This window comes from Mugil cephalus, chromosome 8 (genome assembly GCF_022458985.1).
Source record: "Mugil cephalus isolate CIBA_MC_2020 chromosome 8, CIBA_Mcephalus_1.1, whole genome shotgun sequence".
In the NCBI taxonomy this organism is placed as follows: Eukaryota; Metazoa; Chordata; class Actinopteri; order Mugiliformes; family Mugilidae; genus Mugil; species Mugil cephalus.
This window is the reverse complement of record NC_061777.1, coordinates 22200681-22227457: the sequence shown is the minus strand read 5'-3', so window position 1 is coordinate 22227457 and position 26777 is coordinate 22200681. Positions and strand designations below refer to the sequence as shown.

General features: G+C 43.8%; 1 protein-coding gene across 2 annotated transcripts in view; it reads right to left on the bottom strand.

The window, feature by feature from the left end:
* sema4c (sema domain, immunoglobulin domain (Ig), transmembrane domain (TM) and short cytoplasmic domain, (semaphorin) 4C) overlaps positions 1–26777 on the bottom strand; it is an 88232-nt gene that overhangs the window by 1842 nt on the left and 59613 nt on the right. Inside the window, exons 5-16 of one of the 2 annotated variants that reach the window (XM_047591441.1) lie at positions 22451–22513; positions 18826–18924; positions 18314–18410; positions 17714–17833; positions 15379–15530; positions 12259–12434; positions 10093–10237; positions 9378–9591; positions 6464–6579; positions 4511–4668; positions 3992–4083; positions 1217–3747 (exon numbers count right to left, since the gene is read on the bottom strand). In XM_047591441.1, the coding sequence (XP_047447397.1) occupies positions 2852–3747; positions 3992–4083; positions 4511–4668; positions 6464–6579; positions 9378–9591; positions 10093–10237; positions 12259–12434; positions 15379–15530; positions 17714–17833; positions 18314–18410; positions 18826–18924; positions 22451–22513 (2328 nt within the window). In that variant the 3' untranslated portion in view covers positions 1217–2851. Of the gene's footprint in view, positions 1–1216; positions 3748–3991; positions 4084–4510; positions 4669–6463; positions 6580–9377; positions 9592–10092; positions 10238–12258; positions 12435–15378; positions 15531–17713; positions 17834–18313; positions 18411–18825; positions 18925–19641; positions 20062–22450; positions 22514–26777 lie in introns of those variants that run through there. The other variant, XM_047591442.1, reaches the window with a different exon arrangement.

The following is a 26777-nucleotide window of genomic DNA, read 5'->3' as shown; positions in this document are numbered from 1 at the left end:
CCTTTGATTAGAAGAGACTGGTCTCATATAGGTATGGTATATATTATATAACATGACTTAGTGCCTCCAGTCATGCTGGTAAGTAGCTGGACCAGGCTGTACATGCAGTATATACTCTACATATACAGTTCAGTGGCAGCGTGGTTTGCTGATGTACTGTAGATATATCTCACATCGCAATGATTTTTAAAGGCGTTTTGCAAAAAACCTAAATTATTGTACAATATAAAATGTGATCGTCCAGTCGAATGATCACTAGAGACAGTTGAGTTCATCTTGTTTTGAACATGGTTGTCTGTGAGTTCGTGGTAACATGACTGCCACTGCCGTCCTTGGCGCAACTCAGTGAACACAAGCCAATTTGAAAGTATTTGCTCCAAGCTTCAGCCAGGAAGAGCTGCTAAGCGTGGCAGGCCTCTCCTGAATCATACCGATAGCTGATCTTCTGTCCCCATTATCGTACTGTCGTGAAAATATTCATGTATTTGAATGTTCAGATGTGACAAAGATGAAAAACCAACTTCCCTTTCCTCATCTCGTGCTCTACTGCCATGGGTAGGACTATTTGTTAAAATGAGGGAAATACCTCCAGAATGATTCTTTTATATAACTTGTTAGTTGTTGGACACCGGCAAACAACCAGCTGTCACTTTGGTGTGTCATTTGCTTTATTGGCTGTCAAAATGAAAATACTGATACTATTCTTTCAGGTCAGTACTGCAAATATGACGCTAGAGTCTGGGTTAGCTTAGCTTAGCATTAACACTAGTAAACCTACAGAAACGGCTTGGAAGGCTACTTTAATGCTGTATGTCCATGCTTAGTTACATAAGACAGTATTTTTGGCCTACAACTTTCTATTTCTTAGACGTTGCATTAAACAAACTGGCTGCTGTTTAGAGTCATTTTCAATTTTGATGCCACTACATGGCACACGCCTCCTGGCTGTAGCACCACATTTACCAGACACAAGTGTTACTGGTATCAATCTCCCCGACTAATTCTCAACACAAGGCAACTGAATTTCTTATAATGCTGAATTATCCCTTTAGGTTATACACCGTGCGATAGGACTACAAGAGGAGCCACATAAACAAAAATAATTGGTAACACTACACTGCTCAGTGCCACCAGCTAAAAGGCTAAATTGGAAATCGTTTAAGGTTAGGACTTTGCTTAAATCTGTTTGCATGAATTTAATTTAGTGGAACAATACCTTTCACTGGTCCACGGCCGTTTCCTGCCTGGAGCCAGTAGTTTGTCAGCATGGCAGCAATCAGTCTGTCCGTTTGTCCATTTTCCCATCAACACTGTGTGTGTTGGGTGTGTTTTACAGTGCTCTTCCTCCGTTTAAGTCCACAGTAGCCCCAGGTCAGTCTCTGGGCGTCGGTATTGGGGATAGGGTTTCATCAGGTTTAAGGGTGTGTCGCAAACACACACAGTAGTCCAGGATGGTTGGGATTCAGAGGACAAGCGAGTGTGTGTGAGGCGTAGCTTCCTTCTCGGCAGTGCAAGTCACCACCCTCACCAAACACATAAAATATAAAGCACTTATTGAGACATCCACAGCGGTCGCAACAGCAAGGGTTCAACTACATTCTCCATGCCTAATGTCTTCATGTCAACTTCAATTTGGAATTAAGTGTGCAATTATTGTTCTGCTGCTCGGAGCTGAATGCAAATAGCCTATTTCTTTTTTAAAGGTGGTGAGCAAACATCCAAAAGGGCTCAGCTGAAACACCTGTCTCTGACACACTGTGACTCTAATAAATCATATGGAGTGCACTTGTTGTACATCGGACACGAATGTACGTTTGAAGGTCACCGTGCGGGGCTGAGCGAGGAGCAGCATCGAGCACTTGCCCTCGCATTGTCATTCACAGAGGGATGCCATCAGTCACCGTCTGAACACTGCTGCAGTCCGTAAGACACAGAAAAAGAACGACCAGAAACGTCTTAATTCAAACCAACCGTCACATCAAATTAAAGAGGAAGAGATCGAAGACTTTCTCCAGGCGGTAAATACAACAAGGGGGGGCAAAAAAATACAAATTGAGCAGAGAAAGTCTTGAGAGATTGTCCTTCATTCAAAACCCCCTCTTGCGTCTTTCACTGCAATTCCCTTCATTTTCCATTTAATTTCCTCTCTCTTTGTCTCTCTCTCTCCTCTCCTTTTTTGTCCCATACAGCGCTCCCGCTATGGGGACATGATTGTCGTCTTGCTTGGAGATTAATTAGTCTTTTTATACCGCTCTCGCACTCTCGGCTCTCAAGTACAAAAAAGGGAAGACGCGCTTCCAGTTCTTAAGTGCAGTAATCTAAAAAGTCTCAAAGGAACAGAAGGACAGGGAATCAGTTCAATATATTTCCAGTTAGTTGCCCTCATCATTCATCAACTGGTTCCAGCACAGGGCCTAAACGCCTCACTTGGTCCGCTCAATGCAAAGGAAATGTGCCCTTCTGAAAACACGTAACGCCGTTTGTTTGATATCCATGCTTGAGGTGTTCTCCCCTGCGTCCGTCCTTTTTTAAATACACAATTTACACGAGTGGCGATTGCACAGTGGAAGCAGAGAAAGTCACAACCATTGACTGCCTGTTGCCCACAATACACAATACTTACAGGAGTGCATGTCGGCAAACACGTTGTATGAGTGTGTATATTGAACATGCTGTGTGCTATAAATGTCTACAGTGAGCCAAACAGGCATTGGCAGAGCGCGAGAGAGAAAGAGAGAGTGCATGGGGAATCGACAGCATGTCACTGAAAGAAGAGCAGGCATCCTCAAAAGGAGGGAGGTAGGTTGGTTGTTTGTTTTTGTTTTTTTTTTCGACACGGAGGAGGACGAGCCTAAACGGACGACTCCTCTGGGTTTGCGTCGGGCAGCACGCTTCTCTGCTGCAGGGTGCGTCTCAGCTCTTCCTTGAAGGGACTGGAGTAGTCGTTCCCGCCCATGCCCAGGCCTCCCAACCCGCCGCCCCCAGCGCCAGCCCCGCTAGCCCTCTCCTCCCCTGCTGTGCTCAGGTTGAGGCGGATGTAGCCGTTGCTACCGGAGCCTCGGATGTTGGTGAGGCTGAGCCGGCTGGGGGAGTGAATGGGCTGGCCGGGAATGGCGCTGGGCGACGCCGTGCTGCTGACGCTGCTCGGCCCCAGGGCGTGGCCGGGAACGATCTTCAGCGAGCCGTCCGAGTAGTAGTAGTTGGCGCCCGTCTCCCAGAAGCGGTCTTCGTCGGTGGGCATCTTGCTGGGAACGAAGGTGGGCGGCTCCTTGGGGAGGGTGATGGGATAGACCAGGGTGCTCTCGAGGGGCTTCATGTCGGCTCCCTTTCCTAGCGCCAGCTTCAGCCTCCTGCGCAGGTAAAGAGCAGCGACGAGCAGCAGGACACAAGCCGCCCCGAGGGTGATAACTAGCACCCAAAAGAGTCCCATGCTGCTGTCTGGTGCCCGGGCTTCCATGAAGACCGGAGCACTGGCGACCACAGCCACCTGGTAGCGCTCCGTCTGAAACTTAACCCCCTGCTCCTCAGAGAAGCAGACGTAGCGGCCCGCTTGAATTGGGGCCGCTTCTGGGATGACGAGGGCCTTGAGGGTCCGGTCGAAGCGCGGTCCTCCTGCCTCCGGGTCGCCGAGCTGGAGCTCACGGTCGTTGAACACCCAGTATGGTTGAGCCAAGTTGGAGACCAGCTGGCAAGGCAGCACCATGTCAGACCCTACGACCACCGTCACATTCCTCAGACGGGAGTGCTCTGCAGCGGAACGGGAGAGTTGAAGGAGGAGTGAAGAGAAGACGAGAGTAGACGTTAAGTGTCATTCATAAAAAATCCAATTCACATTCTGCACCAGGCAGCTATCTTCTGCTCAATGCAATTTATTCAACTCAATCCAAATGTATTCACCAAGTGAAGCTCAACTCCATTCTACTGCCTTTGTTTCTACACTGACAGTCAATCCCCACAAGGGGCCACTAGTGAGGGGTGGCTTCATACTCACCAGGGCTGGGGAAGGGGATGGGTTTATCAAACTTGGCTTTCCCCCGGTTGAACCTCTCCAGCATGAGGTCCTGTGAGAGGGAGGAGGTGGACCTGCGGAGCCCAGAAGGCAGAGTGGAATGAGGCATGAGGGAAGAAGTGAGAAACATCCAGTCCAGCAACTGTACGGCCAGTTTGTTATATACTGTATAACATTAGTAATACACAGCAAGCCGAATCAATGTAAAACAATTCAGTGGTTATGTCTGTTTCCCAGGGCTGAGCAGGGAAATCACAGCATGCGAAGCAGAAAGCTTTTACTCAACAGCTTCAGGCTGTAAAATCTGCAATAAAAGTAGCAGCACTGTGCTGTGAGGAGCTGCTTTTATAAATCTCACTCAAACATTAGTGGACTTAAAGGCCCACATAATATTTTTTCAGAGGCCTAATATTTGAGATCAGCAGCTTCATTTGTTCCCAAACCTGGGAAAAACTACTAATCTAACAGAATTTATAAAGTATGTGTAGGCGCAGGTCTCACCCTCTGTGGAGGTCGATGCGGACGCAGGCACGACCCTCGCTGTCCCAGGCGCAGTAAGGGTCCCGGGCGAGCAGACAGTCTTGCTGAGACTGATAGCGGCTGCAGTTGGCCAAGGGCAGCTGGAGAACTTCAGACCGAGAGCCGATGTACAAGTACTTCTGCGGGGGAACAAAGGGGGAAAGAAGAGAGAAAGAAGAAGAAGAAGACAAAGAGCAGATCCAGCCATCCACCCAGAGACAGAAACCAGAGGGAGATGAAAAAAAGAAGAAGAAAGATAAACAGAGAGAGGGGGAGAGTTAGGGGTTAGGGGAGATAATGGGATAATCACTCTCAATTACAATAACATTCACCCTCCCGACCCTATTCCCATCCAATCTGGTTTGCGCTCTTTTCGCAAAAGCTGTTATAAAATGTCTGGTGGCGGCTAAGCCAGAATTAATGAGATAAGCAGTGGGGTTTAGGGCTGGGAACGCCCCGTCAGGACCGCATCGATCGGCAGACATGTTGCCGCAGAGTCACGGGGACATGGCCGGCATCAACCCGAAGGCTGCGTCGACAGGGCAGAGAGACTGGGGAAAACAAATCGGGGCAGAGGTTCAACTCCCTGTCGTGACAAAGGATTGTGATTACTGTTATTGTGAAGAGAATTTCTGGATTCAGGAGAATCGCTTTATCTGAAATGGGCGAGAGCTGATAAAAACATCTGCTTGGGCTCACCAGACCAATGACCCCGTGCTGACAGCCTGTCTGTCGTCAATGCGTCTGGCAAAAGAGATATTAACAGATCAGCGGAAGATAAAGTACCACTGCTGTCACTGAATACCAATGAGATATGACAACAAAGACATCCAAAATAGCTCCTAACCTACTCTCTCAAAGATACTGGACAGAAGACAAAAGCCTGGGGTCCATGTAAAAAGAAATATGCTCATACTCAAATAATAATACTAATAAAAATGATCTGCTCTCCTCTCATAAAATCACTTCTCCCTCACTGTGTTTGCTGTATTCAGTCTGGTCTGATATTATGTTCCTAGGAAATCCAGGCAGTGATGACTCGACTGAAATGTCAGGGACAGGTTTTATTTCAAACTTAATGAAGGCAAAGTGTTTACAAGTTACACTGGAGTCATTTAAGGCACCGGTATGCTCCAACTAAAATCAACCGATTGCAATGCAGTAAATCAATACCAGGAGAGACTGTTAATACTGTTAATAGTAATACTAATTGATCGGGGTGTGTACCCTTGAGCGTGGCCAGGCTCAAACACTTTTGCTTTCCAGAAGTGCTCAGAAGTGAGCTGAGGTACTGGTGAATATTGTTGGAAGTTTGGTCAACACTGCAGACAAGAAATCCTGTTTTACTAGTTTGGACTCTATTTCTTTATTATTATTATTATTTTATTTTTGAATAATTCTGAATAACATAAGGTGGGCACAAGGTGTTGACCTGGCCTCCAAATTCACTTGCTCCTAAACTGATCAAGCATCTGAGGGATGATCCATAGAGGCCCCTCCCCTCAACCCATAGGACCCAAAGACCCCCACTAACAACTGTGTTGTCAGACACCACAGGACACCCTCAGAAGACCCATGTCCATTCTCTGTCACAGAGTCAGAGAGAAATATTAGGAAGGTGGTCATAATGTTATGCCTGATCGGTGTATCTCTTTGTAACAGTTTCTGAGGCAAAATATAAGAACTTACATTCCAGACTGGTGAGTTTCTGTCTCACTGGCTTCCAATTTTTGGTGAAAGCAAAGATTTGTATTCCCAAACCCAATTTGAGCTAAACCTGATGGCTCCATCTTGGGGGATAATCTCTCAGACTCGACGCAGATCCTCATCACACAACAGGGGATGCAATACAACTGCTTCCACACGCTGAGTTTTTGTGAACTGATCGTAATGTGCCCGACTGGCAGCAGCGGAGATAAATCCCTGTGTTCTTACCTTGGCGTGGGAGATGGTCAGGCTGTCCACCGGCTGGGCCGTCTCAAACAGCTGGATCTCCTCTATCACGTGCGCCTCGGTGCCAAGGATCACCACCCTCTGCAGCCAGCCCTCCGCTGCAGCACGGGGAGGAAGAGGAAGAGGAAGGAGGGGTGAGCTCTGTTCAGTCAAACTTTAAATCCAGACTCGCTTCATTGTAGCAGACATTCCCTCATGGCGCGCATTAATATTTCATCAAAACCTGCCATAATAAATGCCTGATAAACACACACCTTTCACACCCAAGCAGCTCATTTAAATATATATGATACTAGAAAATACTGACAAACACTCCTGTGACAGCACATCACTTCATTTGTATAATAATGACATGCTAACGCAAAGTGACCTCTGCAGCCGCGACTGCCCACCAGACAATTTAAATATTAATGATCAGATCAAGCACCTGTGACGGCGCACTGTTTGACTTAAATATTAATCGCATCCTGGTATATTCACAAACAAGCACCTGTGACCGCATGGCACATTTGAATTCTAATGATGAATTATGATAATATACAAACGCAACAATTTAAATATTAACGCACGAGCCGAAAAAACGCCGCACACCCCGTCCACGTCGTCTTTAGCTGCAGCCCCGAATGGACTGCCAGAAACACGCTCTGCTCCTCAGTTGCGCCGTGTAAAAATAAACAAAGCAACGTCTCTTTTGAGGTTTAATGCTTGGCTTGTCACAGCAGAGCAAGTGCAGGTGAAACTAAAAAAGTGACATTAAACACGTCGGTTTGCTCGGCAGAGTCGCGCCACAGAGCAGGATGCGAATGAGCCGGTTGCCAATAATGCTGATAATCACACCTGCGAAAACCTGCGGCTAATAACGTCTGCTGCATAGAGAGAAGAGAACGATCACACGTGAGGAGACAGTGTAAGCCCGCGCTCACTGCCACAATGCCAAAAGCTGCAGTGTCATGAAGTTGTCTGCAGCTTCCATCAATGTGTGAAACTTTGACGCCAGCTGGACCGGTGTCAGAGTTTCAAGCTTAAAATTTCAAGCTGCAAAATAAACAAAAGAAAAGTTCTCCTGCCAGAACATCCAGCTGCTTCCTGGGCGCCAGTTCAACAACAAAACATTTAAAGGTGAGTTTAAAAGAGAGGAGAAGCTGTTCCTGGCCCTTAACACCTTAAGTAACAATAATATTATCAGACACCTTGGAAGACTTTAGTTTTTTCCCCAGATGATGCTGGGTCAGGAGGAAGAAGAGACCCTGAGCCTCCACTCATGTAAGGCATTGTGAACGAGTTCAGATGTGCCGCGATGAAAGGTACCGTATCTCGGGCACAGCTGCCGGGGTGACCTTGATGTGTTTGTGTGTCTAAAGCTGGAATAGTGTTACATGCTGACATGTGCTTTCCTGTGTGGTCTTCTCGATTAAGAGGCTGTCACGGATAATATGAAAAGCTAACCCGGAAGCCAAAGGGAGGCAGGAGAGAAGGAACTAGCCTAGATACACGGGAAAAAAATCAGGCACAGCAAACAGCAGGCATATCATTTCCCTCCCCTCTCGTGGCATCAGGGGCCAGTGTAAGCTAATCCCTCAATCCTGTAGCCTGTTTCTTTCAGAAAGAAAACCCGACAACACACACTCTCTCTCTCTCTCTCTCTCTCTCATATCAGCTGTCGCTATGCTGCAGCTAATAGCTAATCAAGCCCGCAGCCCAATTGGCACTATGAGCGCACGTCTGCCAATGCCCTGTTGAGTTTGTGCTGTGAAGCACGACAAGCGGGGATGACTGCGCTTGGCTCAGGGAGTGCGAGTATGTGCGTGTGTCAATTTGTCACCCATGCGTTTGTGTGTCCGTGTGTGTGTGCGTGTCCGGACTGGCCTCTCCGCTCGCCAGCAGAGGAGCCCTGAGTCCGCTGTTGTCACACTGTCAGCGTTGCCCCAGTCACTCTGCCTCTGCAGTGATCTGAATGGTAAGCAGCCCGGTCTCTCCTTCTCCATTCATGAGACGAGCTGCATTCAAATTCACACTCACTGGAATCCACTGTCAAATCTGTTTTACTCGGGATTAAAGCTCTGGAAGATTTCTGCCCCGCGCCAAAACCGGACACCTGCATAACGGCCCGATGGCCACTGACTGGAGGTATTAATTAAGCGGCGCGCACACAGACAGTTTTCTTTGATGGATGAAGATGGTTCTCAACATGCAAATCGAGCCCTTAATTGAAACCCAGCTGAAGTCTGTCCAGATGGCATGTTGTTTTCGTGCCACCGTACTTAATGCCAGTACCTGTCCCTGTCTGCCGTCCTGGTCTGTGTGCTCTCAGCTCTTCAACAAACACTGTGTGCAACTCCCTTCAGCACACACAAACACTCACATTCATCCACAGACAGGGATAGGGGAATATGCAGAAAGACTGTGTGCATAGGGTGATTTTCGCTTCCACACAAAGTAGAGCACACTACTGTGCATAACAACAAGACTGGCTCATAATACAATGCAATCCAATACAAACACACAACACTATGTGTTGTTAAGGAGACGATTCAACATGTTTCCCTTTTGTTTTTGGAGATGCAGTTCATGATATTCTATTGGTCTGTGATATATTTTACCAAGCAAACGTTGGTGAGTACAAGTGCTACTAAAATATCTTAATATCCTAATGGTTTGTCTGTGAGGTGTTGATTGAAAGCTGCAATTTCAGTAGAAGAAGGCAGAAGAAAGTGTAAGAGCTATCTCTGAAGTGCAACGGTTTCATCACAGGTCCGAGCCATGTGGGCAGCTAGGTTGCTCCCAGTCAAAAATCAAAAATGAATATGCTTAAGTACTTGGACTAATGCTGGTAAAATGTGTCTTGTGTGGACCGTCTGATGAAGCCCGAGTTTCCAGCAAAACTTGGAACTTGTACCTGTGCCGATGAAGATCATGTTGTACGCGCGCTGGTCCAGAGCGTTGACCCGATCCACCGCCAGCCTCGTGAAGTTGACGCCCTTGGTGAGCAGCAGGGGGCGAGCCAGAGCTTTGTCCTCCATCAGCGGGTGCTTCTTGGCAAAGTTGAGCGTGGCGTCAGGCAGCTGCAGGGAGCTGTTGTAGCCGTTCTCTCTGTCGGAGTTCGTTATACACTGCAGTACAGAAAGAGGTAGAGGAGTGACAGGGTAGGGAAATGGAGCGGAGAATGGAATGGAGGAAAACAGGAGCGTAAGATGGCCAGGAAGGTAAGAGAGGAACTTGTTAGATGTAGCCTAAACAGGTGGGCATGATTAGCTGGCTCGGAGATCACTCCCCTCCCTCCTTCCCTTCCTTCCTTTCTTCTTCTCCAATTTTACTTCTCTCTCACTCTCACCTCCGCCTGCCATCACGCTCTGTTCCCTGCTTCCGTCTCTTTTGTCCTGGATCATTACATCCTTAGCTTTTTGTGTCGTGCCAGCTTTCGCTATTTGCCACCACCGTGCTTCTCCCCTTCCTCTCTCATTATATCACTACACCTCTCATTCATCCTTTTGCAGAAGGGTTATAGAAAGTATTTTTCTGTAACTATTTTCTTGCTTCCTGATTCAGTCTGGAGGTTGCATTTATTAAACGAAATACCGCATGTGCTACTGCGAGGCTTCCCGGTTCCTTACCGATCCAGGCCGTGGGCTGGGGACTGTGCCCGTGTAGCGTCCCCACCTCTGGGACGCCTCCCTGTATTCCTTGAAGGACCCTTCAAACACCTTCTTCACGTCGGCAATCTGGTACTGGCACACGGCCGACACGTCCACGTCACCCCTGAAACATGCCGGCAAGGTGGTGAATCAGGGATCAGCGATGTGTGGCAGTAATAACCGGGAGATGAATTACCTGTCATCCACTGACAAGAGATAAACTAAACAGGATGGATATGTGAAAATAAAGGGAAATAGAAATATCACTTGCACGTCAAATGCGTCGAATACGAGCGAAAAAACAGAAAACAAAACAAAAAAACATCTTGTCGCAGCAAGCAAATGTGCTTTTGATCAATTTCTCAATAATCACGCCGCAAATATAATTAATTCTACAACCTAAGGTGTTTTATCGAGTGAGCCGCAAGAACTACATGTGTTGACACATCTCCACTCTGTTTGCGGCGAGGCAAACTGATGCACACGTAATCACTTCCTTCATATGCCAGTGAAATCAATCAGTTGGAAATGCATTTCATTTAACGGTGAGGCAGAGGATGCGGGAGCACTTTACACCACAATTTCAGACCCCCGCTGGGACCAAAATTGGGTATTGACGTATGACCCGCACACATTAAATTATACACGGACTCATTAGACGTTTGATTTCCACGCTCATTGACAGAAGTATGATTTTTTTTTTAAATTATTTCTCAAATTGAGCCGCCAACATTGCGACACGCGGGCATGCGCACAGTTTCGTGGAAAGTTTGCACCCTGGTATTCGGTAAGTAGCAACATCACAATTTGCTGCTGTTATTTGCTCAAAGAGTCGTGGAAGCCTGCAGCTTTAAGTGGACTACACACTGCGTACACACTGCTGTAAATTGTGTTTTTCTCCTTATGAAATGCGTTTTTTTAGAAGCCGTAAACAGGAAAATAACGGTTTGTGTTCATCAGCCCGTGTCGTATGATTTGTGAGGGAAGTACTTTTTTCAGTCGGGAGCAGTTTGGTTAATGTGGAGCACGTTCTTAGAGGTGAATGTCAAAACTAGAGGACGTCACTGATGTCTTCATGTTAAGAAAGCAAGTGAAAAAGCCGACCCATTCAGTCACATTATAGCTTGAACTCAGAGCCATCATTTACATAATGTCCAATTATCTTAATGTTATCTCTATCAAAGCCAGGGGGCTTTAAGGAATCCCCTGAGAGTCACGCAGAGAAAAGGGATTAGGCTTTTTTTTTTTCTTGCAGCTGTAGGAACACAGAAACAAGGCTTGAAGTTCAAAGCTGGTTCAGTTTGTGATATGATATCTATCTTATCGAGGAACACAAAAGACATACATCAAAGGGCAGCGCCTAGAGACAGAGAATGTCTCCAAATTTCCTCCCAAAGAAAACCTTCTGCTCTTGCTCCTATTTCTTTGTTGATGAGTAACTTGTTAACCGTTTATCAATAGTCCAATACCAACTAATACCAAGGTCACAGAATTACTATTGTCAGCTCTTCTGTTTCTCTAAAAAATAAATAAATAAGCAAAAAGGTTCTGGTGGAGAATTTTAGAGGGTCACATTTACTGCAGACCTGTACAACTGCTGCTCCCAGGAAAATATAGTTGAATTGTGACACTGGAAAAGTGTTGTTCTTTTCTCGTCTGATGTACTTTGTCTTGACCAGTGACTAAAGCTTTGAATCTCCTGACAGTTTTTTTTTTTTTTAAAAAAAGGCCCAAGTCTTGCAGTGAAAAATTGTGTTCTGTGGTCAACAAATTAATTCAATCAACTAGATTATGTTAAGCAAATGGGATTACTATTACATTACTACATTAAATCCGTGTGACATTCAATCTCAAATCAAGGCAATGAAACATTTTTGGGCACTCAAAATCCATTCAAAATAACTGACATTAGTGTCAGCTAAAGGCTTATTATATTAAAGACTCAATTACACAGCAAATACCCAGTCACACGAAGTACATAATTAAAGCCATCACATCAGAGTGAGTGGCTGGCCCATGGCTGAGTTTAATAAAAGAGCCCAGTATATGACATGTTGGCAGAGCGGCAGAAGATAGCATATGCACTTATTTGCTCATATTCATCTGGAGGCGATGCCAGAATGGAGTGATAGGCGTTGGGCTTACCACTGGGCGTGGAAGATGCCGTAGAAGGTGGTCCCCCGCCAGTCCTGCCCCGGCAGCGTGAAGACGGCCCTCAGGTTGTTGAAGGAGACGTGGCGCTCTGGGAGGGAGCACTCCAGCCGGGCTTTCTGGAAAGTCGTCCACTTCTTTTGCAGGGTCCTGGTGCCACCCAGATCACCCTGAGAAGGGGACAAGTCGGTCACGACATTACGACCGGGCCAAGTGAATAACACCCATTATCTGTTTATCACGACCCCTGTAATTAGTGGGGATACATTAGGCAGCAAGTGAACATTTTGACCTCAAAGTTGACGTGTTAGAAGCAGGAAAAAAGATTGAGTAGAGGAATTTGAGACACTCTGACAGAGAATCTGCAAAACTATACTGCTAGTGGGTTGTTCCCAGAGTGAGTGATTCATTTCGGGGGATGAGCTGCTGTAGCTGACAGAGTTAAGGCTGGTTCTGATAGAAAGAACACAGGGTGTATCCCAGTTTGGTTTGAACCGATGTTTAGACCAGGAAACAATGGAAGAAGATTCAATTAAAACCCACTTGCTGTTGCCGTGGGCATGTGCTGAGTCTCCAACAATGTTCAGCTGGTTTCCCAAAAGAACTTTATTTGTAATGACATCACCAAAGCTATTCACGTCAACATTCGGTGGTTTTCTTGTTGGTTGTCGTACTGTGACCTGGATGACTGTTTAACTTTTGGATGTTGAAGCTTTATTAGTTTGATACTATGGCTGTTTTCATCTTCTAAATGGACAGCGGTGAAGCTCAGTTTAATACTCCAAGAATGACCCTTTCTAGTGATACAATTTAAAGATTATCTAAAGAGCTAATTAAATATTATTGTGAGGGAAAGTCTGCCACGAGCTTTTAACCAAAAATACTGTCTTTTTAAGTGAAACCAGCAGGCTGGATCAGGCAGACATATCGGGGTAAAACACTACAATGTGATGCACTGTTGAATTTTAATTCAGGCCTGGTTCATATTCGCACTGAACAACATCGGCCTGTACGACATCAAGCCGTGCACACATACTGATTGGACTGTTTTGTTGATGTCTTCCTTCATCATCAGTGCATCACCAGGACCCAAAATCAAATTCGCTGAAGTCGGATTACTTGTTGCGTGCAGGAAAAAAAAAACTCACGCTGTTTATTATTGCTGGGTCGTTAAAGTATGTGCTGCATGTTATGAATATAGATAAACAGGATAAAAGAACAAATGAATAAAAACACAGCTCTCCACTGTCTGTTCAGAGTAAAATCCTCGCACTCATGTTGCGAACTTACACGTGTTTCCAATTGTTTCCAATGCTTCTTGAACAGATCAAAAACACGATGGATTAGCTCCATCCCATGAATGACAAATATCTCTGTATACACATGGTTTTAAACTGTATCGATACCGATATCGTACTGTCTAACTGAGCTGCTGTCACGCATGAAACGGCTTTTAAGGAGCATTTAGACCCTGAGACGTTCACGTCTGTAATTGAAATTGAAAACAATGGTAACAATAATATTCAGTTGCATAATAAACGTGACACATATATGGACAAGCAGACTGTTTATTTGTCATTCTGTGGGCTCAAGAGGCATTCATGCCAGCTACGTCTAATTCTCATCATCCCCAGTGATCGCAGAGGCTGTAAAAAAAGAAACGGATTCAGAAAATGCAAATGCTCATATTATGGCGATGCAATGTCAGCAGGATGCGCTGAATTATTCATTGCTGTAGTACACATCATGAGAGAGCATCTGTTTCTGGTTTCATTCAAATGGCTTTATTGTTCGTCACCATGCAGGCATTAAAGGGCACTTCCCATAAACCGGTGCATATATTGCACACTTAATTACACACATCTCCACAGACGATTAACAATCTGTCTCTGGTTTGCTCTGTTTAAAGGTTACGCTGAGATTACACGATCGCATAAGTGAGTGTAACTTGACACTAAACCCTTAACAGAAAGGTCACTGAAATTGAAGAAAATAAAAAAAGAAACCGTTTGCACCTCCTCAAAACAGCATATCTGGCCGCAATCGCTGTGGTATATCAAACCTAATCAGCAGCCCTAATGAGGCCATTAATTTAGCAAATGGATGCATTAATCGGCAAACAGATCCACGCCAGCGCGACCGTCTCCACATAACACATTGTTAGTAAACTGGCAAAGAGCTGAAACTCTGCTGCTGCTGATGCTTTGGGTCAGATTAAAACAAAGCACGGCTATTTTCCTTTGTGCATTTCTCTGTGCTTTACACTGACATTGATATACACTCTTGTGTCTCTCTGTGCTTTTATAACAGAACTACAAAGTATCATGTTTTTATTATAACCAGGGCTGCATATGCCACGGCAGATGGGCAGAATGGTTTAATGAAAGCTTAGTCAATGACAAAATTTGCCCAAATCGCTTTACAAGTGAAGAAATGAAAGTGGAGGTCCGTAAATAAATGAAAAAATAACCATTATGGATATTTTGTGTCCTATAAAGAAGATTTAAATGAACAGCTTCGGTCCTTGTGTTAGCTCAAAGCTCAAAGCTCAAAGCGCGTGCTTCCAGTTCTGTCAGCTCGTATCCTTTACATGGAAATACAATTAAGAGCGGAGCAAGCCTCGGATCTAAAATTAACATCATCCCGTTATATTTGGAAAAAATGAGCAGAGTTTCTAACGTCTGGCTTTTCTCCGGCTGACTCACCGACTTCAGCGGGACATACAGTATATTTACACACTGTATCTGGCTACAAACAGCTCCACCAGTTGATTCCTTAGATGGGCCTCTGCTGTTGTAGTGTGCGAGCCCAAAACAGTTTGCAAGTGCTGTCTCACATTATTATGTGCTCCGAAACAGCTGCTGAAACAGCTGGAGAAAATAGCAAACAGATGATTTCCAGCCAAGTGTGCATGAAACTATGATTTTGCAGTCAAATCGGTCCCTGCGCACTCGTAGCCACTAGCAGATTGATTACAGTTAGAATCAGTTGTGCTTTTTCCCGTTCATAACATACACAGACAAGACAGTGAGGGGACTGAGATTAGGGCGGTGGCAGGAGATTCCTAATTGAATCTGCAGCGGGATCGGTTCTGGTGGTGATCGGTGGAGTTACCTTGCAGACGCGGGCCACCCTGGCCACCGTGAGCTCCGTGTCACAGTCGAGCTCCATCGCCCTCTCGCTGAAGAAGAAGTAGATCTTGTCGTCATCCCCCTCTTTGCTGCCGCCGCTCTCCCTCACCAGGGCTGAACCCACGAAGTCTGGCTCTGCGCGCACAGAAGAGTAATATCAGTACTTATAGCACAGACACAGCCTCAGCTGGTAGGAGAGACGCGCACGTATGGTATATAGATACATAAGCCTGACACCTTCATCTCATTCCTCAGCGCCTCTTCTCACCACTCTCCTTCCTCTCACCTCCTCTCCACTCGTTTCTCACTCTCTGCCTCTTCAGCGCTGCCGATTAACGGCCAGCGTTCGGACATTTTTCCCCTACTTCCTCCAGCGACTGCTGTCTTTCTGATATTGTTTCTATGCCCTGCTCTCATTAGGTCGTGAATGATATGTTTCAGACATTTTTTTTTTGCAATTACAAAGATACGCTGCCCAGCCTGATAGACAGGTATTTTCACTATAAAAACCTCTGAAGCAGCATTTTAAGCTATTATGAGACGCCACAAATCTCCCTCAAAACCAAGGCCAATTAAACGCTTTTTGAATGGTCAGTAAATTGCTCAAATTAAGGCTAGCCTCGCTGCAGATCTACTTTTTAATAAAAGCTCAGTATGAGCATGAATAATGACCGCGCATACCGCTCCAAAACCCTGCGTTCCTTCCTCCTCTCTCTCCTTCCTCTGTTCCTCTCACCTCGTCCTCTATCTTTTCATCGCCAAATCCTAATGTCTCCTCTTTCATCACCCATTTCCCCGCCGCGACTTCATCCTCTTCTCTCCCCTTCATTTCTTTCAGAGTGGCTCCCTCCTTTCTCCCGCCTCCTCCCCCCACAAGATAACGATCCCTGGCTGTAGCCGAGGCCCGCGCTTCATTTCCTGCAACTCATTTCGCTTTCTCTTGTTCTTTCGCATGTTTCTGGCTATTATTTTTTTTTTAATGAAACTCGGTTAAAAGAAGCCAACCTCATCAAACTTTTCTGTGATGTTTCTTTATTTCGTTTTTAGGATGCATAGTTAAGGCGGCGGTCAGTACCGCAGACAAACACAATAAACTTAATTAATGCAGAATATTTTAGTTTAATTCTACATTCTATCGATCAGTTGATATTTTTTTATTTATTTCATTTCCTGTGAATTTAATTTACAGTTTTATAATTTGACAGTTTTCTCAACACATCTCCACGCTGCGTGCTGCAGCTAGAGCAGACGTGGTGTCCAATGGGATTCTAATCAAAGTAATGAAGGTCATCTTAGTCATTTCCACCGGTACACACACTGAGTACTTTTAAAGGACACATTAAACTGTGAGTTCATCTGCCTTGGGTTAGCTTTAAATGTTGAAGCATGCCTGGCAAGCCAAGTGCTCCTCGACTCATCTCAATTCCTGAGATGGAAAGACGCCATTTTTTTTAACTTTGATTCTTCATGTGCTTATAAGCGAGAACAACGTGACCAGCAAAACAAAATCTGGAAGATGTTCAAACAACACACTGGAACAGTAAATGTTACCAGCACTTGCTAACAATGAAGAGCAAAGGAAACGTATTAGGGGAGCAACGGAAATTCACATAATCTTAAAAACAACATCTGTATTTGTTCAAAAGTGTGGTGTTAAATGCTCGTGTGTGCGAGAGTACCGAGTCTTTTTGGCGACTTTCCAAATTGTTCCGACTTTGCAAAATTGTTCAAGTCAATTTGATTCAAAGACTCATTTTTCCAATTACTCCGGCATCACACGAACGCACAAAACACAGTTACATACATGGCATTTTAAAACAAGCCGGTAGAAAAAATTAGGTCGAGATGAGCTGGAGATGGGCCAGCTGGCTACGGCCGACGCAATCTGCAGGCAACACTCTTCATTTCTGTCTCCGAAACTGATGGTTGATACCTATAACAGAACAATCTGCTCCTATTTACTTCTGTGTGAAAACGACATTATCAAGGACTTTCAGCTATGTCATAATCATTGTAAGGAGCTTATGTGCTAGGATGCACAGAAAGTTAGCAATACTAGAGGAGGACAAGTGATTCTTCTGCATTTATATAGGGTCATGTTAACCACACTGTATTCACTAACTGGTGACTAGAAATGAGATTTTCTGAAAGGTTGAATTCATGAGTTGTGTTTAGGTATGTTTTCAGAAATGCAGAAGGTGAATGGTAAGTTTCTTCATTGCATCTTGTGGTTTCAGTGGTTTCGCACTTCCTTCCTAACTTTTCACTTTGCCACTTCACTTTTCTTTGTTTTCCTCGTGTCTTTTTTTTCCACTTACCGTTGAGCCAGGTGGGCAAGTATTCACTCTTCATGCTGTAATGCTGCTGGCCCAGGTTTCTCAGAATGACTGGCTCTGTACCCAGAAAGTTGTTGAGCGTTGCCGAGTATAGCTCCTTATCTGTAGCAACAAAACACAAGCTTCAGTTCAATCCTGCGTTACGTTGTCTTTTTTAGCAACAATTTTACAGGCTCACAATAAGAGAAGGTCAGTGATTCAGTGGGGAGACACAAAGAAGGATGGAGAATGGGTGCCTGTAGGCTCAGTGACGCTGTCTACAATGAAACGAAGGCAGCGTGCAAAGTTTAATTGGACTCTTGGACTCTCAATGCAATCGCACAGCAGCGAAACAGATGGGAAATTCTGCAAGAGCAGTTTTTGGAGATTTGATGGGCATTTTATGCTTCCTTTACAGCTGTAAAGACATGGGGCGGTTCACTTTAGTATACACACTGCTCACATGGAACAACAGAGGCTGACTGGGTGTTTTGTTCTCGATTATGGATGCCAGTGGATTTCCAACTGAGGACAAATCTCTCTGTTTTTGGTTAAAATGATCCTGAAACCCGTGCAGGGAAACAATCATACATTTCTACTCACCCACTATCAAGCCAGTGTGCCCCTTGGCAGGGTCATATGGACATTTTCCCTTCCCATCTTCCATGGCTCCAGTGTTGAGGGTGAAATAGTCGGCGTTCTGCAAGCGCACGCAGATTCACACACACGAAATGAGGAACACAGGTGGTTTATTGGTCACTATGTATTATGGCTCACACGGTGGAGCTGCAAGCTCTGTCTGTCTGTTGCAAGGGCCACATCTTCACCTTCGCCACACTGTCCCATCCCATCAGTGTCACGCATACCCACACACACACACACACACACACACACACACACACACACACACACACACACACACACACACAGGCTTTCGCACATTCAGCTAACCCTGCGTGATATACTCATTTTCCATCGCATTTATTTTTATTTTGTCACACAGTGGTCTTAGCCTCAGGTCAGATGGCAGGCATCTCAAGTTGACACCTGTCAGCTCCGGGTCGCCGTGGCTCACCATCGAGGGAAAACACACAAATACACAGATGCATACTCACCACGTAAGTGCATTTGGGCTGGAAGGCGTAGGTGCCGCAGGTGTAGAGGAGCGTGTTGTCGTAGCTCTGCAGGAAGCGGATGTAATTGAAGCACTCAGTCTGCGAGGGAGTGAGGAAAAAATTATTAGAGCGCTGTTGTCCTTCTTTTAAAGGGGCAATCAGTGCTGTTGGTCCTCTGCTAAGGCGAAGCCTACTTTAGCATGAACACTTTCAGTATGCCCACACACGCTCTGAGATTTAACCGTCCTCTAATGCAGTGTTTTTCAACCTTTTTTGAGCCAGGGTACATTATTTTCATTGAAAAAAAATCCCAACGCACACCACCAACCAAAGATGTTAAAAAAAAATGATACTCTGTAGCCTATATTAACAATATTGTTACTCTTATCAAAGTGTCTCGAATATGAATCAAACACAAAGAAAAAAGTACTTTATCATCTGTTATATTTCTTCTTTCAAATTGAAAAGGCAATTTAATTAACAATATAGCCATTCTCATCAAAGTGTCTTGAATGGGAATCAAACACAAAAAGAGTATTTTATCATCCTTTATATTTCTTCTTTCAAATAAAAAGTGCAATTAACATGTCCACTTCAAAAATACAACTAGAACATGAAATGACACAACAACGTGGTCTTAAAACTGAAGAGGTAATAGAAAACTTCAAAGTGTTTCGCAAACTCTACTTCTGTCCAAAAGCACTCTGTTAGCAGGGATTATTCTGACAGAAGCAATAATATTTGGGGAAAATGTCACTGTTCCACACTGAGAAATGCGAAGAGATGCTAACTAGCTTTAAGGGCCCTCTCATTTACCTTTGTGGTTTTTCTCATAAAAGTTGCCTGTTTCTCCGTGTGTTCACGCGGGAGAACAAAATAGTCTGCAATGTTGTTTGGTTTGGAGATGGAGTTTTAGCTTTGCTTGGTACCATAGCACTGTTGGATAAGTTTTCACCACACACCAAGCACAATGGAGCATGCCCGGTGAAAGTCTCGCTGTGGCTTCACCTGGGTCCGAATTTTGTCCGGGGCCCAGTTCGGAGTTAGCGTTTTTCCTTTTCAAAAACTTCTCCATGACTGTCTTCGCAGTCTCGCTAGCCACAATGCTATCACCACCGTTACCTGTCGCATTCATGTATCACTAATTCTCTTGTCTCAACTTACAATGCAATTCGCTACTTGCTGCCATCTAGTGATAAGGAAGAGTATTACATGATTACACTGCCAGTGACTATTAGACTACAGCACAGACACTCCACAATGGCATCATTGGCAGGTAATAATCAATTAGTTGTCAATGAGGTGAATTTGGACAATTTCCCACGGCACACCTGACGATCTCTCACACAGTGGTTGAAAAACTCTTCTCTAATGCTTCACTCAGTCAGCGGGAGCGCCACAGTAACCTTGAAACAAGATCATGTTTGCTGATACTGTCGTGACATTAAGAAGGTATAAAGTCAGCCCACTGTTATTTTAATGTGTGCGATATCGGCCCAATGTTCTGTCACGCTATCTGAATAATCTTTCAGCTGAACAAGAAAGTGACTGATAGTTCCATTCAAAGAATACGGGTATAATTAACAGAATAATTTATGCACAATTTTATGGGAAGCGCCCTTTAATGTCTGCGCTGTGATGAGGAGTTAAGTTCTTTGACGGGAAATGGAAACAGATGCTCACACAAGAGGCATACTAAAGGAATGAGTAATCCAGCGCATCCAGTCGATGAAGAAGCATCAAAACAATAACTGTATCTCAAGGCTGTAACATGAGCAATGCAGCGGGTTAAGAATTCAGTTTTACAGCTTCGACAGCGACTGAGAATCATCGGGATGTGTCTGGCAGACCGGCTTCTTTCTACAACATTACATAAAAAGACGAGCAATTAAAAGTAACGACAGGCATTGTAAACACCATATGGTTATTCTTGCGTAGTGAGTAAATTCCTGTTAGCATTCGTAGCCACTGCCAGAGCCTTTTTGTCGCTGGACTACAGGAAATGTGCAGAGTAAATTAGGAGGACTACACTAAATGCTCACACTGGGTTTAAAGGCTTACACAGAAATGTGGAGAAGCAGTCCGTATTCAGAAGGTAAACTTTAAATGTGCGTTAACTTTTGATGATTATTTGAAGCACCTGAAGTGTTTTTAAGAATCCAGTTACATATATTTTTTATTTCACTTGGGGCCAGTTTTATCTTCACTTCGACGAACCATTTTCCCCTCTGTCATCCGAAGTTACTGTTGTGCGGCGAGAAAGTTTTCAAGTCCGTTTGTAGAAGCTCATTGTGTTTCCACAAAATGTTAGAAGAGATTTCATGCAAATGTACATTATGCAACCCGCACATTGCAAAGCTCTCGCAGAGAATCAAGCGTGGAGCCGGCTGGGGGCGACTCATATCTGTGTTTACAAAGTGCTATAGATGAAACATAGGCGAAAGTTCAATAAGGAAGAATTATTCACCATTCATTCCCCTCTGGTAAATGTTTGGCTGTCGCTCTCTTTCCTTATCTCTTCCATTTCCCCACGCTGTCACAATCAGTCCGTCTCCGACTGCTACGTCATTGCTTCCATCCACTGAACTATTTGCCCATCTTCTCCCAGCCAGTCATTCCCTCGTCACTGCGCTTCGCGAATCGTGCCGTCTGATGCACAATGATGAGATTCACCTCTGTGACACCATCGCCTCTTGCATGTTCATGTTGACGTTCAGAAACAAATAGCCTACCATCTCCTCTCGAAGATTAACTACATATATTACGTAGTTTGTTTAATCCATACATATTTGTATTATTACTACGTTCATGTCCATTTCTATTTTTTTTCCTACATTAGTGTCTTTTACATCTTCATGTTAATCATGCAGACGTGACACTGCAGCTCGTCTTCTCATTTAACTTTTTAATACCTGTACAGGCAGAGATGTATTTTATATATTATACCATGTTATACTGATCAGTATTATGATGGGTAATTCTAATATAATATATAATCGTTTAATCTTGGTTGTATCATGCATACTGTATATGCTGCATGTCCCTTCTTTCTGTCTTTTTGTCCAACCAGCATCCAGCAGATGGGTCTTCCCGTATGAGCTGGGCTCAGCTCAAGGTGTTAAAAGGGTGTTTTTCCTTGCCACCATCACCTTAGTGTTTGCTCTGGGAGTTTCAGGCTCTGGGGTCTGTGAAGCGTCTAGAGACAACATGTGTTGATAAAATATAGTTAAAGAATATTAATTAATTTTTTTTTAATATTAATTCATTAATTGTTTTGTTTTGCAGGTCACTCATCACAGTCTATCCTTTTTGGAACAAGACTTCCACAGGCTTTTTATTGCTCAATAAATAAATAAACCCACACACCCTGAATTGAACCACCTTAAAAGCTGCTGATCCTGCCATTGTCTGGAAGATGCACTTCACCGTGCGCTAATGTAATGACTGGAAGTTTTCCAGTCTGAAACCCCGAGCTGACTTGACAAACTGTAATTGAGCGAGTAGTGAAGCAAGTAATAGGACCTATGCTCTTAGAAAACATTGATTTAGAAACGACTACCATGCTGCCTTTGAGCAAGGCAGGCGACCCCAACAACGCTTTGTCAAGTATCACCCTGGTTGTTACCTGGTTGTTCTTTCCCTTGGCAACACACTCCCTCTTCTTATCCTGTGGAGCCGGCCAGTCGATCTGGAGAAGAGAAAGAAACTAATGTGAATTCAGGCGTTCGCCCACATGTATTACCTCTGGAGGTATGTAACGGAGCAGTTACACCAAATTTAAACAGGAAAGAATGTGCCATCATTTGTCTCTAATAAGATGCGCTCTGAGGCCCATCACTGCGAAGAAATTTCACACTTTTTGCTTAAGGCTCTCTGCTCTTGACCTATAGCTGCCGTAACTATAGCAACCACCCCAGACTCACAAAAGCTGTAAATTTTTACAAACTTGTTTCAGCACTGAAAGTCTTATAGACAGACTATAACAAGCACTAATGGGAGTGAATGCACACATTTCCATCCACTGAATACATAGAAAAATGTTTCACAAATGTAAGTTAGACCATAATTATTTTTAAATGAACAATGGACTGAGCTGCATAGACCAGAGTTGAGTTTCTGTGTTGGCCCCATCAAACAGTGGTAGGTAGGAAATGGTGAGGTCCTTACAGCAGTTCTTTGACATTTATACCACTGATTGAAGTATCAAAGAGAGCCTTAAAAGAGTGTGCTGCGATATGCTTGTAGAAAGTACGACTAGGGGCTTTTATCCTTCAAAACATGTAATTTAACTGAAACAAAAGGGTTTCTCTGAATGAAAAGCCCCACTCTTTCACCTACTATGTTTATATTTTGTTTAACCAGTGACCTTAGTTTGTAGCATTATTTACAGTGGCTGCTGTTTTATTTTTAACTGACACGTGGCTGAACTTTGCCTCGTGGACGAAGACTAAGAGGTTTCCACACCATTAGAAATAATGGTGTTGGCAATTAGAGGCAGGTAGCTGCTTCAAATTCATTATTAAACTGACTTACTTGACTGGTTATAAACAAACAGCAACCCAACAATGGGCTATTGTCATGCTGGGAGCTAAAGCTTAACAATTATATCAACATTTACCATTTAGACTCACATAAGAAATGCAAGAAATGCAATGCCAGTTTTGAGTATTTCTACAATAATTCAATACTTGATCAATCCATTTTACATACTGTACATAAAGAATCAATCAATAGAAAATGATTCCCCAGACACATTTCATTTTCATACGTCCTATGATCACTAGAGAGGTGATGGAGTTACGGTGGGTAAGATTTAATAACTGAATTAATAATTAGGATCAGTGGCTGTGAAAAATCACCTGCAGGAGCCTCGATTTTAACTAATGCACTTTTAAAGTGCGTTCGTTTTTAAAGAAAGCACCGCCACCGCTAAGCATAGCAACAGTAGCAGTATGATACTTCTAATTTGTCCCCGAGGGATTCTCATTAGCCGCCCTCGGGAAATGAACTCTTCATTTGCGCTGCACAAATCAGGTATTAAACCAAACACAATATCTGAAGGTAGAAGAGGCAATCAACAAGCAATAGCTGCTCTCAGGGTCAATAACTAATGGCCTGGAAGGACACATCTGCCTAGGTAAATGTCTCCTATATCACACTAATGCACCACACGAATAATGGGCAAAAACTTAAAAGCACATTTTTCAGCTCCCTCCACATTAGTATCTAGATACATCTTTGTGTGACAGACAGAATACAATGAAGCACGGTTAAGGTCAAAATGGAAACATTTATTTTGGGAAAGACCCATGCAGCGCTATTACATGGCCATTTTGAGAGGCATGTGCAAATCTCTGACGTTTAGTCTCTGACTACGTCAGCACAACTAAATTCAGCCCACGCTTTGGCCATTAGCAGATGCATAAAAAAAGAACACTAGTTTGCAAGGAATTCACGTGCCGGTTGGCATTTGAGGAAAAATGAGATGGGTGAATAAAATAGGAATTAAATCTGGCATCATTTGTTCTACTACTGCTCATCCTCACTAGGGTCGTGGGGGTTGCTGGAGCCTATCCCAGCTGTCATCAGGCAAGAAGTGGGGCACACCCTTGACAGGTCGCCAGTCTATCGCAGGGCTAACAACCATTCACACCTACGGCCAATTTAGAATCACCAGTGAACCTAACGAGCGTGTCTTGGTGGTGGGAGGAAGCCGGAGTACCCGGAGAAAACCCACACAGACACAGGGAGAACATGCAAACTCCACAAAACGGCCAGGACACGAACCGCAAACCTTCTTGCTCTGAGGCATCAGTGCTAACCACCACCCCACTGTGCCGCCTGGTATCATTTGTTGTGATTAGTTATTCAAATAAAGACTCGAGCAATGAGTCTGCTGTACAGGAGTGGGCTCGTTCTAAAAAGCACGAACAAGAAGGACCGGTGCATTGATGCTGCAAAACTAAAAATGAATTTGAATAAATCAAATGAGAAAAGCTATCCAAAATCATCAGAGAAAAGAAATTAGATAATTAGTGTAGAAAAAAGTTCTTCAAACACAAATGGGAGCTTGTTGTCTAACGGAAAGTCAGAGATGAACATCAAGACATTAAAGCGTTGAAGAAAGACAGCAAGTCGGGCTACAGCAATCAAATAAAAACGGCGCAGTTAAAAGGAAGGAAAGGGGGAGGAGGGGGGAGAGAGTGATGGGCAGATGGTGACAGAGGGGGTGGACTATTCCCTTGTCCTTGCTCTGTCATTTTTCTGTGTTGGCTCCTTCTCTCCACATTGCACGCTAGGGGCTGACAACAGGTGGTCTTATCATTACTGTAAGGCTCATAACCCTCACTCAAACAGCCAGTGGCAGAGTGTGTGTATGAGTATGTGTGCGTGCATCTAATAACTGCTCATTACGGTAGTAAATCAGATAGCAATCCCCAAACCACTGCGGGCTGCTCACTACACCTTCCCCGCATCGCTGTAATTGTATTGATTGCAATATGGACCAATTGTTGAGGGAATGAAGCAAAGAAGCAGATTGCAGACTCTCTGAAGGTTTAGCATCTCTGTATGAGTGAGAGTATGTGTGTAAGGTTAAGTCAAGAATTTTTTTGGATAGGAACAGGTTTGCCCTGGAGGGATTCACAGTGAAACAGGATACAGAAATTAATACAAGGACAATAAAAAAAAAACACCTCAGGATTGCGTAAATGCATCGCAAACTCAGAGAAACAGGGCCAAAGATTGTGCAAGTGTGTATGTGCAAGTGCTTATGTGAGTGCCTGTCAACTCCCACACATTCACAACAGTGGATATATTTGTGAAATATTGGAGCCAATAGCTGCACATATAATGATCTTAATAGCTGGCAGTTTACCCACACTATTACTGTTGAACAGATAGCAGAAATAACTTCGAAATAAAGTCATAACCTGGCAAATGTCTGTGTAACATCTGTCCAAAGTACTCCTGATTAACAAGCATGTGTGAAAATATCTATATATATGTCTGAAGGATTATTTTCTTGTTATGAAGCACGTTTTAGGCAATTTTCTGTCTCAACTGAAGCACTGCAGTTAAGCATCCAGACTTGTAAGAGGTCTAAAATATGTGTATGATATATCTCTACGATCAACTTAGTACAAGTATCAAGATACAAATTAGCCAATGCTTAAATATAGCTCGGATTGTCTTTCAAAGAGTTGGTTAATATTGCACTGCCAAGTTTCTATTGTAGTTCAATGTGACAAAAATAACCACTGACTCACCACTAGATGTCACTAAATCAAACACAGCGGTGCTTTAAAAATATCATTTTGGGTACAGTTAACGTAACTGCAAACATTACTGGTTAAACAGCAGCTTCAAGCACAATTTATTTAAGTAATAAATGTAGTGCCAACAGCAACTTATACCTTTTAGCTGTTGAGATAAAACATGAGCTAGCTAATTTCCAGTTCCATGACCACAGTATTGTCATTAATTTTCTGTAATTTAACTAACAATATTGTAAGTAGTTTCATTCAACCTATATGATAATGTTTCAGTATATTATACATCGTTTATCTTCTATCTATCTATCTTCTAAGTTGATATATGTTATTACACATTTTATTTAAAAAATTATTGTGCAGAAATGATCTCGTAATGGAGACACAGCTAACACACCTCTTGGCTAAAAACTGGAATTAATTAATGTTATTACCCGGTGGAGCCTTCAAAGAGGCGCCTCAATATATTCTGCAAAGCTTTTAATTCACTTGACAATTTGTCTGATCTAAGATGCCTTGTTAAAAAAATAAAAAATAAATGAAAAAAATACAGGCCAGACCAACCAAAAATGAAACAACTGGTGTGACTCAGTCAACTTATTATTAGAGAGCACTATGAAGTTCTTTTAATATCTGCCAAAAGAAGAAGAAGAAGAAGAAGAAAGAAGAAGAGGTCAGTCT